General features: G+C 38.3%; 1 protein-coding gene across 1 annotated transcript; it reads right to left on the bottom strand.

Annotated features, from left to right (window-relative positions):
- Nucleotides 1-941: 941 nt before the first annotated feature.
- LOC118797267 (calcium-activated chloride channel regulator 1-like) lies at nucleotides 942-17690 on the bottom strand. Its single transcript, XM_036556560.1, has 14 exons — nucleotides 17541-17690; nucleotides 11687-11821; nucleotides 11400-11550; nucleotides 11093-11198; nucleotides 10832-10994; nucleotides 10398-10628; nucleotides 7545-7769; nucleotides 7183-7363; nucleotides 6445-6551; nucleotides 5232-5456; nucleotides 4367-4637; nucleotides 4088-4252; nucleotides 1695-1919; nucleotides 942-1333 (listed from the first exon to the last, which is right to left on the bottom strand). Exons 1-14 carry the CDS (start codon nucleotides 17688-17690, stop codon nucleotides 942-944), a joined length of 2727 nt encoding a protein of 908 aa, XP_036412453.1.
- Between the last annotated feature and the right edge of the window lie 1181 nt (nucleotides 17691-18871).

Genomic DNA, 18871 nt, shown 5'->3' with positions numbered 1-18871 from the left:
GTTAAAGAGTTGAAATATGAATATTGCTACATGTAAGCTAAAGCTACTGCATACTGAATTAACAACATTAGACTGGCAGCCTCCGTAAGCACGCTATCAGTACGGTAGCGTATTTCCATGTACAGACTGAGGGCTGAGATGACAAAAAGTCAGAACAAAAGAAGCAGATTTCCCTGCAGTTCTCTGTTCTTCATCTGATACTGAAACACGATAGATCTTTCCGTTCTGTACATAGCTTGATCAAAAAAAAAACCCTACAAGCTTACCTGCACTCAGCTAATTCAGTACAGACTCAGCTTAATATTACTGTTTTCCCCCGATAACATTCTGTTACATTCTGAACTGCTGTGCCATTTAAGGTGGAACAGGAAAATTCGAACAAGCAGCTGGCGAAAAAAAAGCTAACTTCAGCCTCATGGAGACTTGAAAGGCATGATATGAGCAGGTTGCTCTATTTCTGCTTGACAGCTGAGTAACATTAACTTATCTTTGCCGCTAGGAGAACACTGCCATTTGTTAAAAACAAAAAAGTGAAAAGAAACAACATTATATTATTGCTCAAACCAAATGCACCAACTCACGCTGTTGAAATAAAGACCCCAGCAGGATAATAGGCTAACACTAAATTGGATGGATAACATAATCCCACAATTTCCCCTGTGTACAGATCGCAAAAATGGTCTTTAAGGAAAGTCTGCCATTTCTATCAGTTGCTTGTAGCAAAGCTCTTCAATTAAACATTGGAAAGGTATCATAAAAACACCAGTACTTAAAGGAAAACTTTGTTCAAAATACTGATTTAACTAATAATGAATAAAAGATTGAAAAAAAAAAAACAGTTAGCATATTAGGATGTTATTATGCCTCATATAAACAACTTTTGGGTGAAATGTTCTGTTAAATCTCGTCATTTGCTAGGCATCAGTAACTCTCCTGTGACTTTAAATTGCTCTGCCAGCTTTCTTTCGTTTCATTGCCAGAATGGTTACAGCAACTACGAGACATGCCAAAACAGATACTACACAGACTGAGACCATAATAGTGGTCAGGTTCAGGCCTTGATTTGAAATTACTGAAGGTTTAGGACTTGGTACAAACTTTGTCACTCGAGCAATGTTAGATATCTCAGACTTCACTGCCTCCTTGTCCTCTGACCGAACAGCAAAGTACAGAGTGGTCCCATTTTGGATTATGACATCGGGCAGGAAGGAAAACTGTTCATCTGAACCTGCCTCTTGTGGTTGGAGTGCAGATGTGTTTATTAGATTAGCTTTTCTGAAGTTGCTCTGAAGTGTCTCCAAATATTTGCTCCATCTAATTTCATAAGATTCAGCTTAAAAAGAAAAGAAAGAAATTACCTGGTTTATAAAATATATTCTCAATTTAACTTAAAGAACTTACTAATTAGCTGTGAAGAATCAGGTGTGTTAAACAAGGTAAAAGGCTAAACTCTGCAGTGCTGTCAGTCTGAAATCCCTGATCTCTACCATTCTAGTCTGTCTTGGTGCCTATCTGTGCGCAATATTAAAGAAAAAAGCTAAAGAAAGACATTGCAGCAGTAATCACTTTTACAGGCTTAAGGATATGTATTCATGCATTCTCTGCACACTTAATTTGGTTTGTCAACAAATCCTTATCAAGTCCTTCAGTGTTAGAGCAGTGGGTCGTCTAAAGTGGAATCTTGCAATATTTACCTGTTCCTTGATCAAAGTCCTCGCCAGGAGCCGTCCAGTTGAGAAGCACAGTGTCCTCCCGCATTTCCGCCCTCAGATCTATGATCTTGTTGGGAGGGAAGTCTGGGATTTCACCTGGTGGGACTTTCGCCACAAAGCTCTCTCCAGTGACTGTTCTAGTGAAGCTGCCAACATCTGCCAACTGCACATTTACTGGGGGCTTCTCAGGGTTTCGCTGTACTTGACCTGAAAATAAGGGCTCAATGGCAGTCTTCATGCTGCATTTTGAGAGACTGGACATATTTAGATTCACACAGGTACTAAACCGCTTGCTCATTTATTAATTAAAGAGTCTAATTCAGAAGCATTTTCTGTGGCGAGACTAGAGTGCAACTATCCAGTGTCAGGCATTAATCCTTAGAACCTACACAGGCAATTTGCATGTCTGTACTCCAGACTCAGGAACGGTTAATAAAACAGATATGTATATATATATATATTATGACAAGCCAAACAGGAAATATTTAATGAACATTGATATATATATATATACAATGAACTTTGATATATATGGAATGAACTTTGATATATATTGAATGAAAGTCGCTGTTGAAGGGTTGAGGATGGCCAAGAAAAACTGTACATCAATAAATGGGCATTAACAAACTCCAGGTGGAGCTTAAAGGAAGGGAATTCTGATAAAGTGACCAGTATCTATACACAGTGATCCCTTAGACAGAGTGACCTGAGAGTGGCTGATATATGGTGAAGCTACAGATGGGTGGAGCTTCAATATATACATAATTTGACATGGTGCAGAAGAAGAGTCAGCTGAGGCCATAATTTCTGTTTGAAAAATGGTCTTTCATTGAGAGCAAGGGAAAACAATGCCACTTGAAAAGCAACTGAAAATTGAGGTAGGTCACTCCTAGCCCTACTCTTTTTTCTGATGGTCACCAAACACAAACACACTCTCCCTAACTCTGAGCTGGACACAAAATAACACAATATATTTATAACATTTATATATATATAAATGTTCATTGTATATATATCAAAGTTCATTAAATATTTCCTGTTTGGCTTGCCATAATACATATATATATATATAGCATCAGAGTGTGTTTGAAACACGACCCAAAATTCCACTCCTTATCCTGATATTATTTCTCTGATGTTAGGCTTCATATCTCAGGAACAGGTAAACAAGTATCATAACAATCAGAAGAACTTGCCCTCTCTAACTATAGTGGGTTGAGTGTGGTAAAGCATCATTAAGTAACTCTCAATTCCCGAGTCAAGATAGTCGAGTCTTGATTCAAGTCCCAATTCAGTACAGGTGAGTCTCAAGATGAGTCCCAAGTCAATAGTCCTGATCTTTGAGTACTAAACAAGTCAGTATGCATTCTTCAGCTAATTTAAGGTCATAACTCTGAATAATGTAACAGGTTATAGTACTGTTACATGTTTTAATGACAGCACGTTAGCAGTGTATGGCTGTATATAATTTTTTTTTGTTATTATTTTTTTATCCCTCCAACTAAAATGCAAAATCCATGGTATACAGATAACCATGACAGGCATGCTGTATACACAAAGCATAGTGCAACTATACATGAAAGTACTACTGAACTTACATACATACATACATACATACATACATCATCTAAACCGCTTATCCTTCTGGGTCGCGGTGGGGTGCTGGAGCCTATCCCAGCTGTCATTGGGCGGAAGGCAGGATACACCCTGGACAGGTCGCCAGTCCATCGCAGGGCAGACAGACAGACATACACAATCACACACACACTCACACTTTTTATTTGAAGATATTTTTTGATAATTTTTAAAAACATTTGGCACATAGAATTAAAAGCAAATAAAAAGTCAAGTTTGTGCTAGATGTTGCGCTTGTTTTACCTACAGAATCGGTCAAGACAGAGAAAGCTGTGTTTCTATTGTTTTACTACCATGAGGAAAAAGGTCAGTTCGTCTGGTAAGTTTCTGCAGTAGGCCAAGCATAAGCACAGTAACAGACACTTGATGACATTGCTGTTTATTAAATTTACATCAGGAAACGAATTCACTTACATTCTCTTTACTGTGTAGAGTCCCGTCTGCAATCAGACTCTCCAACTTTCTTCCAGTTTAAGTCTTGTGTCTTCCTGAGTCATGACGCTCAAGTCCGAGTCAGAGTCAGAGTCATCGGTGTTGAAGTCATAGTCGAGTCACAAGTCTTTCTCGATTTTCTCGACACGACACTGAAGTCATTAAATTTGTGATTCGTGTGAAAATCAGAGGTGTGGACTCGAGTTGATTTTTACACAGTAATAAGACATAGATGTAGAGGTACTCAGCAATGAACGTCCTAAAAACAATGGTTACCATGTAGTATGATGAAAGTTTGCCCAACATACCATGCACACTATAACAAGGGACATACAGAGCACCACTGTTTCTGTTGTGTGAACCACTGATGACTCCACCTTGGTGTATAACCTGCACTTTCAGACTGTACCTTCCATTCTGTAGTTTTATGAAATATCTAGAATAGATGCCATCATCCTTAAAAGCATCAGCTCCTGCAAAAGATACATTCTTGCTCAATATATGCAGCATCTAAAATCTATTGCTATTTAACGCAAGCTTAATAAAACCTGTATATGCATGTAGAACACAGAATTCAAGGGCAGTACCTGCTCCGTTATCCAAGAGGTTTAATTTTTCTGAATGTCCAGTATCTGACTGCAGGGTGGCTATGACTTTGGCCCCCAGCACAGGAAGGTAATTCTGACTGACCCCAGCAAAAACTACCACAGGTTTACTGCCATCACTGGTTGGCTGGCTTATTTGGGCTTTAACCATGACTGGTGGAACGTTGCCACGTGCTGCCCGACTTGTTACTGTTAAAGTCATAGTCTGAGCAGTTGATTCTGTGTTGAGGAAGCTGTATCTCCAGTCTCCAGGCTGCCATGCACAAGAGGAAGCAGGAATAATTCACTAAAATCATAAAGTCTCATATGTATACATCAAATGTAGATATATAGTATTGTGCAAAAATAAGTGACCACCCTCAGTTTATTTTATTTCCAGGCAAAACAGTAAATGTCACTATTAGGAATATTCTACCACAGTTCTTCTCAGAACACCAGCAGCTTCTTTGTTTGGTTTGTAAATTTTCTTATTTTTTGTGTATTTCCTTTTGTCAGTAACAGCTTTTTGACAGCTACATATCCTTTCAGACCCACAGTGTTGAGTTGTCTTCTCACGGTGGAAGGATGGACAGATCTGAAGCAAGAGTGGAGCTTGATTTTCTTGTGTTTAATGGTTGTTTTGACTGAGAATAATATAAATGAAAGGTGGTCTCTGACTTTTGCTCAGTACTGTATATATGCCTCATATGCTATATTACATTTGTCAGTTTCATACAGCATAAACTGGTGGATACAGCATTTACCAGGATTCCTAGATTGTGCTTTTGTTGCCACTAATTCATTTATTAGATTATTAGCCAAGAATTACAGTGAAGTAAGTGATGACTCTCCAGAAACGGTGTCATACCTCTGCAGTTCCAGGAACATTTAAAGTGATTGTCTTTATTGCTGCGTTATCGGTGACATGAGTCTGATCATTCTGATCATACACTGAACCACTTGGTGTCTGTATGTACACTGTGGGTGCACTTCTTTCGTAGATTATTGTAAAGGTGGTGCTGTTTCCCACAGTGCGGTCTATGGGCACTGTTCCATTGAACCAGTTGGTAGTAATCGTTCCAGTGCTCTCAAGCTGTTCAGAAAAAAAGCTGTTCAGAAATGCTGGCTCACGATGCTTTTTACACATCTGTATTTGATGCAGCAGAAACAGTCACAGTAGGGAAAACATTACAGCAGTGGCGGCATTTATAAATGAGAATGAAGAGGACTCTTTATTAAGGTTTTAACATAATCTTTCTACTAAAGATGGCGATCATTAGTAGAGCAGTCTTTTTTTTAAGAGACAAGCAAGGTTGACAAGGCCTATGTTAACAAATGGCTACTGACACCTGTTGCTTCAGTGCAGGATGGGTGAGCAGGACAGATTTAGAGAAGATAAAAAGCTGTCTGTGATAAGAGAGAAAATATGTGACATAGTAAAAAAATTAAAAATAGGTAGTGTTACGTTACGTTTTGACACTTTTTCATAGTCAGCGATATTACTGATCACACTGAAATAATTAAAAATTGCCATGTTGGTTAGCTTACATAAGAATACTAATCTGGCCATTTTCAATATTGGACACTGAACACCGCAACATTAACATTAGACAGAGAAAAAATTTTTAAAATGTAAAGTTGAACATGTGCAAAGGACAATGAGGTATAACTGACTATGTTAACTACACTCCCAACTTTCACAACATTAACTATATTCTGAAAACATTAGCAGCTAACTTTAGCTAACCTCATTGAGGTCTTTAACTTAACTTTGTGGTCATGCTCAAAGAAAAGCTTGTAGACCTTGTCAAGCTAGCTCCTTCTAAAAATATAAACTGCTCCATGTCTTTTGTGGAAACATTATGTAAATACCCTAATAAGTTGTAAAAAAATGTAAAAATAAGCAAGTTCTCTACATCAGGGACATTACAAAGGAGGACTCTTTCTACATTCTAACTCATATTCATGATTGCTGTATAATGTTTTCCCTACCATGACCTTTTCTGCTGAAAAATGAAGTAAGTCAAGTAAGAAAGTATGGAAAGGGTCTGTTTCTTGCAGTGAATATGTAAGTAGCTTACCTGAATTGTCTGTTTGGTGGGATCTCCATCTGACATTGTAAATGAAGAGAAGGCATCCACAAGTTGGTTGGAAAGCAAACTCTCATCAGCGAAGAAGAACTTTCCATCTAACAAAATTAATTAAAAAAGTAAATATTTGACTTCAATTACCAAAGTCACATTACCATCCAATCGGGTTTCAGGACTTCTGCTACATTTATTATGATGTTATGTTGTCCATCATGGAGAAATAAGCACTTAAATACAATTATAAGGAAATTATAAGATTATAGGATCATTGTTGAGCCTGCTTTACCCATAGTCGGCAAGCTTCTGTCTTAGATATTCTTAAGTAACTAACTAGAGGTGCAGTGCTAGTCTGCCTCAGTGTGGCGCAGTGGTAAATTGGTTGACCCTGTTGAAACTATAACTATGCCCAGGATACCAGGATACCTCTGAAAAACTTTACAATATGCCGCAGCATATTCGTAAATCTGAAAATTTTGGTGGAAAGACTGAATTATTACTCATTTATTACTGCAATCTGAAGCTAGCATCAGTGCTGTTATGGCAGTGAGTTAGCAGATAGCCAACGCTGGAGTAGTCAGGTCCCAATATGGGACTCCCAGAATACTCAGGGGCATTCCACACACACTGCTGAGGAATGAGCTTAAAGCTCCAACAGATTAAACATAAGCAGAAGTGTATAGATGACCAACTTAATTTCCCTGATACACATCATTACTCTGACTATCATACCTGTTAGATCCGCCATGGTTACCAGCACATTAGAGGCTGCTGGACCAAGTGCTACCGTGTTGATGATGGCACCACTGTCCACAGCTGACTGTAAACAACTCTGAATATCATCTGTCGCTTCACCATCTGTCAGAAAAATCACATTATCTCCTTCTGTACTTTGATCATCTTTCTTGAGTACCTGAAATAAACAATAAAAAAAAAGATTGTTCTGGGTTGGTTACATCTAGACTGAAAATTAAACAATTATTTTTTCCAACAGAAACTGCCCATTGACAGGGCAATCTTGTCTAGTACAACATGTTTGTATGAAATTCTATATAACAAATAATAAAGCACATTTTACACACATATTGTCTTACCTCAGAACCTAGTGCAAGACCTGTACACATATTGGTTGATCCAGACGCAGCTGTTGGCAACTTATTAATTAAACTGTGTCTTGAAAATTTACCTTCTATTTTAGTCAATGAACTTATAATGTCTGCAGCAGTACTAAACTTGACAATGCCCACATATGCTCCATCCTCCACAATCTCACTTAGGAACAGCGAAGCAGCTTGTCGTAGTCGAAATATTCTCTGGCCCTTTAAAATCAAAGATGATAAACAGCCAAATATCAGAAAAAAAATTCAAACTGCTTTTAACCACACAGTGAGTATCTTAGCCTCTTAAATCAGAAATCTGTAGGTCACTACATGCTCTAACAGCTTTGCCACCTTCTTCTTGAAATCTATCAGATAAACAAATATTTATGAACAGAATAATACAATTTTTAAAAATCATTGTGTTTTCTACGGTAAAATCAAATGACTCTTAGCAGCAAGAGAGTGTTTTTTTCTTCCTGAAAGCCTATAACATTTGATAACTTCTTAATTTCAATTATCAATAAACTTAGATTAAATATGCAAATAATTAAGGTTGGGAAGGTACTTTAAAAATATTTTGTGACTAAAATTAAAGATTACCTGTTATAGTCTGTAACCTAATGCAAATAATTACCATAATCAGATTAATGTCCCCAGAGTTTGTTGGAAAGAGTGAATGTTACTTTTCAACAAGAAAAAAGACAAGAGACAAGACAAAGCAAGACAAAACATAAAACAACTTTCACTTAACAGGAAAACTGAATGTTTTAGGAAACAAGATGAGACTATAGGTGATGTATATTTGCCTGTGCTTTATGTGTGCTTTGTGTAGCTCCATAAATAATGAAATAAATGAGGTGTTGAGTTGTAATTCTTTTTTACTAAGTGTGTGACACAAAACTGCATAGAGTAGTGAGGGATATTTTTCTGTAGGTCAACTGGTACACTATACAGACCAAAAAATTGGGACACCTACACATTACACCCACAGGAGCTTTTATGACATGCTATTCTAAATCCACAGCCATTAATATGGAGCTGTTCCCCCCATTGTAGCTGCAACAGCTTCCACTCTTCTGTGAAGCTTTCTCCAAGATTTTGGAGTTTGTGGGGATTTTTGCCCATTCATCCAGAAGACCATTTGTGAGGTCAGACACTGATGTTGGACGAGAGGGCCTGGCTCACAATCATCCCAAAAGGTGTTCGGTTTGAGGTCAGGGCTCTGTGAGGGGCAGTTAAGCTCTTCCACACCAAACTCACCCAGCCATTCCTTCATGGACCCTGCTTTGTGTACTGAGGCACAGTCATGCTACAATGAAAAAGGTCCTTCCCCAAACTGTTCCCACAATGTTGGAAGCATAGAATTGTCCAAAATGTCTCAGTATGTTGAAGCATTATAATTTCCCTTCACTGGAACTAAGGGGCCTAAGGCAACCCCTGAAAAACAAAGCATTATCCCCCCTTTACCAAACTTTACACTTGGCACACTCAATCAGACAGGTAACGTTCTCCTGGCATTCGCCAAAACCAGACTCATCCATCAGATTGCCATATAAAGAGAGCTGGCTGACTAGTGATGTGCCACAAAACATGCCACATTCATACTGCACCACCTCTTACTCTATGTGCCCATGTGTTCTTAGTTTGCCAGCTATTCAACACTAGGATCTCTATATATATAGTTCCTAGTGTTGTATATATATATATATATATATATATATATATATATATATATATATATATATATATTCATACAGCGATTTGTTTTTACTACCAACAGCAGTCATTCTGCACCCTGCAACTTTATAATTTCCACCTGTTACTGCACTTTCAAGTAGCCTAATTTCGTGGGATAACCGCGAGTATGGCTTCCTTGCATGGTGAATGAACCAGCAGGTGGAATATGCATGTGATGAAAACAGTACTTTTTTTTTTTTTGATGCCATAGCATCCCTGCATGCTTGAAATACCCACTAAAACAGTTTTTTAACTGTAAAATGCTTCTTTAATTTTGTGGGGCAATAACACAATTACCCTGTAGTTAAAGCCTGAGGCCATAGTATCAGAAATTTTGATGATGTTGCTGTATGCTGTAAGGTGTCTGTTCCCACAGCCACTGAAAGAGAAGCGACTGGCATAGGCCCACACCAGCAGGTCTCACTAATGCATGTAAGTTTGCAGTCATAAATTGCAGTCAAAAACCATATTAAACAACCTAACGCAAGAATACCTTTTCCTTTAACAACTAGGCCTAGGCTCACCAGTTCTGCAATAGGGCTGCAGCTGAATACTACTAACAAGCAGGTGGCTACTTCACTTCTAAGAATGCAGTATTAGCATTGCCTGTTACTCAGTCACAGTTTAAAGTCAGAAAATTAAAACAAAAAATCTAAAATAAAAAATAAAATAAAAAATATAAAAATAATAAAATAAAATAAAAAACACCAGACTGCAGCGCCCTATTTCTGGCCAGTTTATTAGAAACATCTAGCTTGTAGGTCAGGGGTGCAAAAATAAGCAGTTTGCATTGTTAGCATTTTTTTCTTGCTAATTAGTTAATGAGTTGAATTTGTTTAATTTGTTTAATTAGTGTTCAACAGCAGTGTTGTTGCAGGTGATATGTAGTTGCACCCTTTCCTGCACCTAACTGTAGCGCATCTGTTGCCATGCAATTTTTTTAATCTTTCATCAATGACCAGCTTCTGACCACAGAACAACTCTTGGCAAGATATTTTTAATAATATAATATCTGTTTATAATATACTCCTCTATATTATAAATTATATTACAATGTCTTAAATTTAAATTTTCTCCTGTTTTGTAAAAGTCTGTTGCATTCTAACATACCTGCATGCTTCCAGAGACATCAAGGATGAGACAGATGACCCGATTTTGCTTCTGGATCACCCTGAATGTTGGGGGTGGTGGTGGGGATTGTAGAGGTTTTAAAGTCTGAAGGGCGTCTTTGTCTACAGAGTCTTGAAAAATCACTGTACGTGTAGGTTTGTTGTCACATTTCTGGTTCTGCATGTTTAGGGCTTCAGCATTATGTTCCCCTGTTTGACAAAATGTTGTCACCTACAGGAAGAATTACTGTGTTAGGCTGTGTTTTCATGAGCATCAAGAAATAATAACTGATTTATATTTCTCAATGTGGTCTCTTTGTTTGGCCTTTAAAGAAGCAGCTCAATGATTCCAGCTACTCAAAAGTGTTCTAAAGGTCTTAAGGCAAGAAAATAAAAGGTATAACCATGTTACCTCTGTTTATACATTTAACTTACAGAATCTAAACTTTGCATGTACATTATTGAGGTACTTGCTTGTTGCTCTTTGTCTGGAAAGAACTGACATTCCTTTGTGGGTAACCCAGTTTCATCATAGCGGCAACACAGATATTTTCCATTGATCACTTCGTATCTCTGGCCAGTTATCTGCCCAGTGCATCTGCAGTAAACAGATGTGCATAAGTATATCTTAAAATTTTATGCATGTTCATGTAAAAAAGATATTTGAGATATTATATCTTCGAAAGCTGATATGACCTTGTCTTATGGGCCTGGTTGTCAGACATGTAGAATGACTCTCTCTCATTATATTCATCAAACACCCCCCACCTGAGGTGAGCCCATTCATGCACAAAAACCCTTCCTGAAAATAAAACATATGTATTTTAAGGACAGAAGAGGCCACATGTCTGATTACATGCTTGTAAATTTGTGCAAAACGTGTTACACCTTGATCACTGATGTCAAATATAATTACATTTTAAAACACAAATTTCTTTCAAATTCTTTTAAATTGTGTTTATCATCTTTTGATGCTGTGACAAAGATTACATTTAGCACCTACCTCTAGGCCCATATGCAATAAGAAGATCATCATTTAAGAGGAAGTTTGGGGTGAAGTGAATGTACTCGCTCTCTTCTCCACAACCTTTTATCTGTTTAGTGTATGGCTCATCACCATATGCTGGGTGTGGGTAATCAATGATTACATTAGCCTGTAATTGGAATGCATGACATTTTATGAATATTCTTATATATCAACACAATAATTTCTCGAATAAATAATATTATTACTCCTATGCAGTATATTGTCTCCACAGCCACTATATAAAAAGTGACTACATTTGGTACCTTATCATAGGTTTCTCTTCTTATTCGCTCATATGTTCCGCTCCAATTTGGTGGTACAAGTATTTTCACCTCCTTGAAGAACAGCAGGTTGTCTAAAGCTTGAAACAGATACTTTGATGCACTGGTAGTCATTTCCTGATTAAAAAAAAAGTAAAGCATTATAATGTCAGTATCAAAGCTCTGCAAAAATAAATCTGATATCAATATGAGTGAAGAAAATGAAAAATAAATAAGCTTTACAAAGAGCTGTTGAATCTGTAAAAGTATTACTGTTTCTACTGTTTCTACTGTCTCAGTAGAACAAATCAGCACACTCAAAGGCCATTTTGGAAAAAAGGGTGAAAATTATTGAAGAGGTCTTATTAATACATTGAAATTCAGACGTTACAGCTGACTGTTTTGAGTACTCCCCCATGTAACTGTCATATCCTTTGTGCTGTGTTTTTACATTGTAACACTCCTCAAATTTGCATCACTTCTACACCCAGCTCCGTTCTAATCAAAGTACCATGTATAAACATGACAACATGTATAAACGTAAGCTTCAAAAACATGTGAGGTCCATGATTCCTTCCACCCATCCACAAACACACACACACACACACCACCAACATTACATTAATATCTTTTGGTTATTTTAAGTGCAGAGAAATAGTAAATGGTAAATAAAAGTTACTGGCTGTGTTTTTTTTTGTATTACTAGTAAAGACGTGAGATAGTCTATAAAGGACCCAGACATTATGAATTTGTTATATTTATGAAGTGAACAAACTATATAACCAAATATAACAAACAACCCCCAAAAAGTTGTAAATTAGTACAGGAAGTCCTTTAATAGTATATCTAAAGTATTTGCCTTATTATGCATAGTCATATGCAATAGTCTGAACACTCCTGGTCAAATTACATATTGTTAATTTTCTAAGGGCAACAATGTTCACGCTCACGTTCACAATCTGCATATTTCTATGCCGAATTGAACAGGCTGTAAAAATAAAACGTAAAATGTGGCATGTGCAAAAGTTATGGTACATTTTACATTTCGTTTTTTTTCCAATGTGTTAAACGCAGCACATAAATAAAAATTGTGCATTCCCATTCACAGAATAATGGCATATTTAAGTTTGTTTCTGTACTGTGTGTTAACTTATTTTTATGGTAACACTTTACTGTAGGTCAGGTTCAATAGGCTACATGAGAATTACATAAGACTTTCATGGCTACTGACAAACCTACATAAACATTTATGAAGGCATATTCCAAAAAGCAGCAGCTGCCTTTAAGGCTGCTTTTATCAAGTTCAGTGTCAAGCTGACATTTTTAGAGGAATTGTGTCCATTTCACACTTTGTCTCCTGTTTCTAATAGTGTTCACTTCACATGCAATTCTTAAAACACTAAAGTGGACATTTTATTCCTGACAAAATTTCTAAGCTACAAAGTCAGCTATCAGAACATGCAATGCCAACTCACCTCAGAAATTGTTACGATAATACCTAATGTCAGCAAATACATTTGCTGTTGAGATGCTGTTATGTGAACTTGACACTGAATTTGAAAAACAGCCTTAATGACGACTGCCGCATATTGGCATAGGCCTTTATAAATGTTTCTGTAGGCTTATTTGGAAGCTTATCAGTAGCAAAATTAAAATGAAAACATGTAAAATAGCAACGTATTCTTACGTTTTAAGTTCCTCTTTGCAATTAAATATCCTCACCTACTGCACTCATTCTTTGGCAAAAGGATTTTGACTTCCCAACCTGTCAATCATTCTGTCAGGGCAAGGCCAACAGCATTCTCGGCAGAAAAGGCAGAGTAATATGTCCACCTATGATGCTTACTGTTTTGTAGATGACCCGATGAGAAAGCGTTTGATCGAATTTGCGGCCAAAGTCTCTGGTTTATCATTCTGGCTGATAAAAATGAGGCTGAACAATTCACATCCAATCCGCTGGCTTTTTTGTTCACATTTTCGGTCCACCTTAAACAGTGCTGTAGTTACATTCTGGTGCCTAAATGCTCTTGAATGTTACAGCAACACCGTTTAAGGGTGTTTAAGTTTACCAGGGTAGCAGGGAGACCCGTCATACAGATTAAAGCTGATGCCATGTAGGGAAATCTTCTACAAAGTGAGCATGTGGATATATTGCTCTGCCGTCACTGCACCTGCTAATATTCTAGAGTCCCTTTTCAAATCCGGAGTTAGTACAGGCAAGTCTCAAGGCCCAAGTCCTAATCTTCAAGTCCTGAATAAGTCAGTCTGCATTCTTCAGCTAATTTCAGGCCATTTCAACACTGAAAACCAAAAATGATGGTAACAGTAATATAGCCTTTTATTGACAGCATGTTATTAGTGTGTGGCTGCATATTCTTTTTTCCGCTTCCAAATAAAATACAAAATCCATGGAAGACAGATAATCATAAAAGAATAATGGCATAAACACGGAGTAGTGCAACTACACATGAAAAGAATGTTCAAAGTACAGTTGAACATAATTAAAAAAGAACTATATTTGAAGATAATTTAATTATTTCTGGGAACACTGAAATAAGCATAGGATCAAAATTAAAATTAGCTCAGCATTAAGACTAACACAGCAAACTAAAAATAACCGCTAACCCCTGCTGAAAAAAAAAACACAGAAACCATTAAAGCCTCATTTATATTCCCTTTACATACGAAAAAGAACACGACCGTAATGTAACCGTCACTGCCCACATACTTCCATGCGTAATTTACGTTGGCAAGTATGTTAAGCAGTACATCCACTAGAGGTCAGTCCAGAGTAAAAAGTTTCTGACAACAACAAACACAGATAAGGTGGAGGAGGTCGCTATAATGTACCAACTACAAAAGAGACGAACGAAGCAATATTGTAGACTCTGGTGGTCTGTGAGGCAATTAAATACTTTGTGACATGTGGATGGAGATTTTTTTTAACTTACATTGCCAATGAGAGAAACTGACATTGCATCTCTCGCGAACTATTGGCTACACTGCCCCCACGGCTTCCGGTGGTACTGCTCCATTTCATCCGTATCTGTAAGCTTTCAGAGAATGAACGAAACAAACGCAGAGTACGAACAGAAGGCTCCATTCGTATCCGTGTTTAACGTTAAAACCTAATGGTTTCTTCATGTTGGGTTTTGAGTCTTTCAGAGTCATAAAGCTTAAGTACGAGTCAAAGGCCCAGTTCCTTTTGACCCTTTGCCCCTAACGCTTAGGCTTTAGCCCTCCGTTTTGCACATTCACACCTAGGAGTAGGGTGTCCCGATTTTTCTTGAGATAGAGGGGTAGGGTGAAGTGTTATGGCTACATGGCCCTCCAAATGGAGGTTTTTTGGAGGCTCGCTCAAAATGGAGCATTATGAGAAAAGAAAAACAGGCAAGATGAACGAAAGATGAACCAATGAAGACCGGAACATTTTCATTTAACACAGGGTGTGATAGATGCGATTTTTTGAAACCCCTATTCATTTTGGCCATAGAGAAATTGAGCTTAGACCCGGAGTTCCTAATATAGGCATAAGAGCATGGAGCCTACTACAAAATGACAACACGACTACAGTGGTCTATAAGGCACGAGAGGCCGTGGGTTACTGTGATTTTATCATGGGAAGGGTGTTCTTAGGAACGACGCAAAGCAGAGTGCCTAAAACTCACTTCCCTGTGATAAAATCTCAGTAACGCACAGCCTTAAGTGGCTTATTGCTTATATAAAATGGTGGCTAACATAAAATATGATAAAATACACAATTTTTCCAAAAATAATTTGAGATAGTATTAATAATAATCGACATAAACAAGTATTCCGCCAAGAAATGTAGTTCCGCTTGTATTCGCGACCTCATTCTTTCGGTCATTACCCATAGCTCATGACCATAGGTGAGGGTCGGGATGTAGACCGACTGGTAAACAGAGAGCTTCCCTCTTCACCACTACAGTCCAGTACAGCGACCGCATTACTGCTGCCGCCTGTCCCAGCCTGCGGTCAATCTCACGATCCCTCTTCCCATCACTCGTGAACAAGACCCCGAGATACTTAAACGCCTCCACCTGGGGCAAGTTCTTTCCCCCTACCTGGAGTGGGCATGCCATCCTTTTCTGGGCTAAGACCATGGACTCAGACTTGGAGGTGCATACCAACCACTTCACACTCAGCTGCAAACTGCTCCAGTGTGCGCTGGAGGCATCCATGTGATCCAGCCAAAAGAACAATATCGTCTGCAAATAGCAGAGACGCCACCCTTCGGCCTCCACACATAATGCCCTCCTGACCAGAGTTTTCCTCTCTGCGATTTTAATTCGCATTGAGGTGACCCTCTTGTCCACCGGGACAAACTCCAACTGCACGGCTGCCAGCCGGGGACTCGTGAGTATCCCCACACCCGCCCGGCGCCTCTCACCCTGTGCAATCCCGGAGTAGGAGAGGGACCAACCCCTATCAAGGAGTTCCAGAGCCGACACTGTGGGTGGAGGTGAGCCCAACTATATCTAGTTGGTACCTCTCAACCTCCCGCACAAGCCCTGGCTCCTTCCCCCCCAGTGAGGTTACGTTCCACGTACCAAGAGCCAGTTTCTGCCGCAGGGGCCTAGGCCACCAGGGCCCCCCCCCCGCAATCTCCCACTGCCTATACGGCACTCCCCCATGATGGACCTTGCGGGTGGTGGGCCCACATGGTCCCCCCACATTGCCTCTTCGGGCTGAGACCGGCCGGGTTACGTGGGCTGCCCGGCCACCAGACGCTCGCCGGGGGACGCTACCCCCAGGCCTGGCTCCAGGGGTAGGTGCCGGTGACCCTCTCCCGGGCAGGGTACACGATTGTCTGTGTCCATTTTTCATAGAGGATTTTTGGATCGAGTTAGTCTGGGTCTTCACTCCAGACCTGTTCGCCCTGGGAGACCCTACCAGGAGCATACTGCTCCCGACGACTTAGCTCTGAAGATCCCTAGACCACACAAGCCCTTCCGCCTCAACAAGGCCCAGATCCAGGAAGGAACAGTTAAACAGTTAAACTTTTTCGTCATGGTTCGATGACCCCTCTCCTAACACAATAACCTTATAAAAACTAGAGCACATTAGCATCAGTGCTTCTCCCAGCCTAACTGCATTTGGCTAGGTCAGGGGTTGGCAACCCTAATGTTAAGAAGAGCCATTTTGTCCTTTCAACAAAAATCAAACCACCTTGGGAGCCACAACATTTTATGTCCATTTTACCATCTTGGTTGTAAGTGTGTCTCAGTATGTGCTAATGTCCTAGTATAGGCTAAAAACATAATATAAAAAAAACTAAGGCTTACTTTGCTCTCCATTAAGTTTTAGCTCAGCTATAGCTGCTTTTCTTGCATATCCGAAAAAATCTGGAAATACATTTTAATTTAAAAAAGCTTCTTGAAACGTGTGTAAATCTCTGTTTAAATGAAATGTCAATACTATTGTACCAAATGCCAAATGAAAATGGTAAAACTGAAATTGAATTTTCATTTTGAGCCCAAAGTGGGAAACTTAAATGCAAACATAAGAATACATTGCCTTTTTACATATCACATTTTCATTAGAATTTTGCTACTGATATGCTTCCATAGGTTTATGTCTGCTATCATAAAAAGTTATTGTTGCCTCTTATGTAGCTTTATGAACTTGATCTACAGTCAAGTGTTAGCATTTTACTTAGAAAATCAACAAAAAACATGTAATCTGATGGGGGTTTTCAAACCTTTGCATAAGACTATGTTAATATTTAAGAAATCAACATCAGCTTTACATTTTCATGTCCATTATTGGTGCTAACCTAACTTAATATTTGAAATTAGGAATGTCTGATATTATTGGAATACACATGATTGAATACCTTGATTTGATTTATGATCTCTTCATTTTGAGGTACAGCTGGGTTGATGGCTATGAGAATGTCAGTGTATCCATTTCCATCCAGTTTGATTCCTGTATTTGGTCCCAGAGCATTGAGGAGCAGCAGCACTACAGCAAACACTTTGGCCATGACTGCAACACTGAAACAAGAAGCCCAGAGTGTAACTCTTATGTCTAAAGTTGCACCAACCCAATGAGTCAAAAGGAGGAAATCACCTGCTGTATTTAATATGCCATCACTAATATTCTTCTTTTTGTTTTTAGCATGGATGGTCTGGGGAAAGTCTGAACTTGGTCTTTCTTTTATTGTTTGATGTGCTGGTGTGGTAAACAGGTACTACTTGATCTTGCACAAAAATAAATTACTATAATTGTGGGTAGTTTCATGTTACACTGATATGATTCTGACTGGATGTTTTAATAAAATCAATGAATTAACATGCACAGGAACTTTATAGAAAAAAAGAAAAATCTCACTTTGTAACGAGTGCTTTAAAAGGTCCAAATTGAAATGTAAGGAGTACATAGTAAACAAGAGTAAACAAGGCCAGTGAGGAGGGAGGCAGGTAGCTCTCTTTAGGCTGAAGAGCTCTGTAAGATCTTAATGTATGTATACTGATCTTTTAACTTGTATATAAATATGCAATACATTAGAAACAAAGAAGTAAATATATAAGACAAGTGGTGAAACTTTTGATGTAAGATGTAATTGTAAGGATGTTTAGCTGTCAGACTTAAACAGCTATTCATGCTTTATCTGTAATGTACACTAAACATTTGCTGTAATGCATAGCTATGCATTTCAGTCAAGATACATATATAGACATAGCATTCATTATATAAAATGTACTGTACTAAATGTATGTGAATGTTGATAGCTACATTATTTTGTGCCTTGTTGCTCTTATACCAAAATGTTGCAACTCCATTTAATAAAAACTATTTGATAATATCAGTTGCGTGTTGTGATGGCATGTTATTATTAACGGACAAATATTAAAAATATTGATTAAAGATTAAATATAGTATAGAGTATTATTTAAACATTGAATGTTACGTAGAATAAAGCTTTAAAGATAGGATTTTTTTTTTCTTTGCCTATATTTATTACATTTCTGGCATTTAGCAGATGCTCTTATCCAAAGCGACTTACAATTGGAGCATTTTACACAGGTAGGTGGAAGTGGTGTTAGGAGTCTTGCCCAAGGACTCACATTGCTATAGTGTAGAGTACTTACCTAAGTGGGAATTGAACCCCAGTCTATAGTGTGAAAAGCAGAGGTGTTACCCACTACATTATACCAACCACTA

This window comes from Colossoma macropomum, unplaced genomic scaffold, assembly GCF_904425465.1.
Source record: "Colossoma macropomum unplaced genomic scaffold, Colossoma_macropomum, whole genome shotgun sequence".
NCBI classification, from domain to species: Eukaryota; Metazoa; Chordata; class Actinopteri; order Characiformes; family Serrasalmidae; genus Colossoma; species Colossoma macropomum.
This window is presented reverse-complemented; position numbering and strand designations above follow the sequence as displayed.

Bases quoted from the DNA above. Each gene is read 5' to 3' on its own strand.
- LOC118797267 (XM_036556560.1), bottom strand. From the start codon at position 17,690: ATGGCCAAAGTGTTTGCTGTAGTGCTGCTGCTCCTCAATGCTCTGGGA. The intron at 11,199-11,399 runs GTAGGTGCTAAA...TTTTATTTTCAG, and splicing joins TATTGCATATGGGCCTAGAG to GAAGGGTTTTTGTGCATGAA. The intron at 4,638-5,231 runs GTATGACACCGT...TGTGCATGGCAG, and splicing joins ATGTTCCTGGAACTGCAGAG to CCTGGAGACTGGAGATACAG.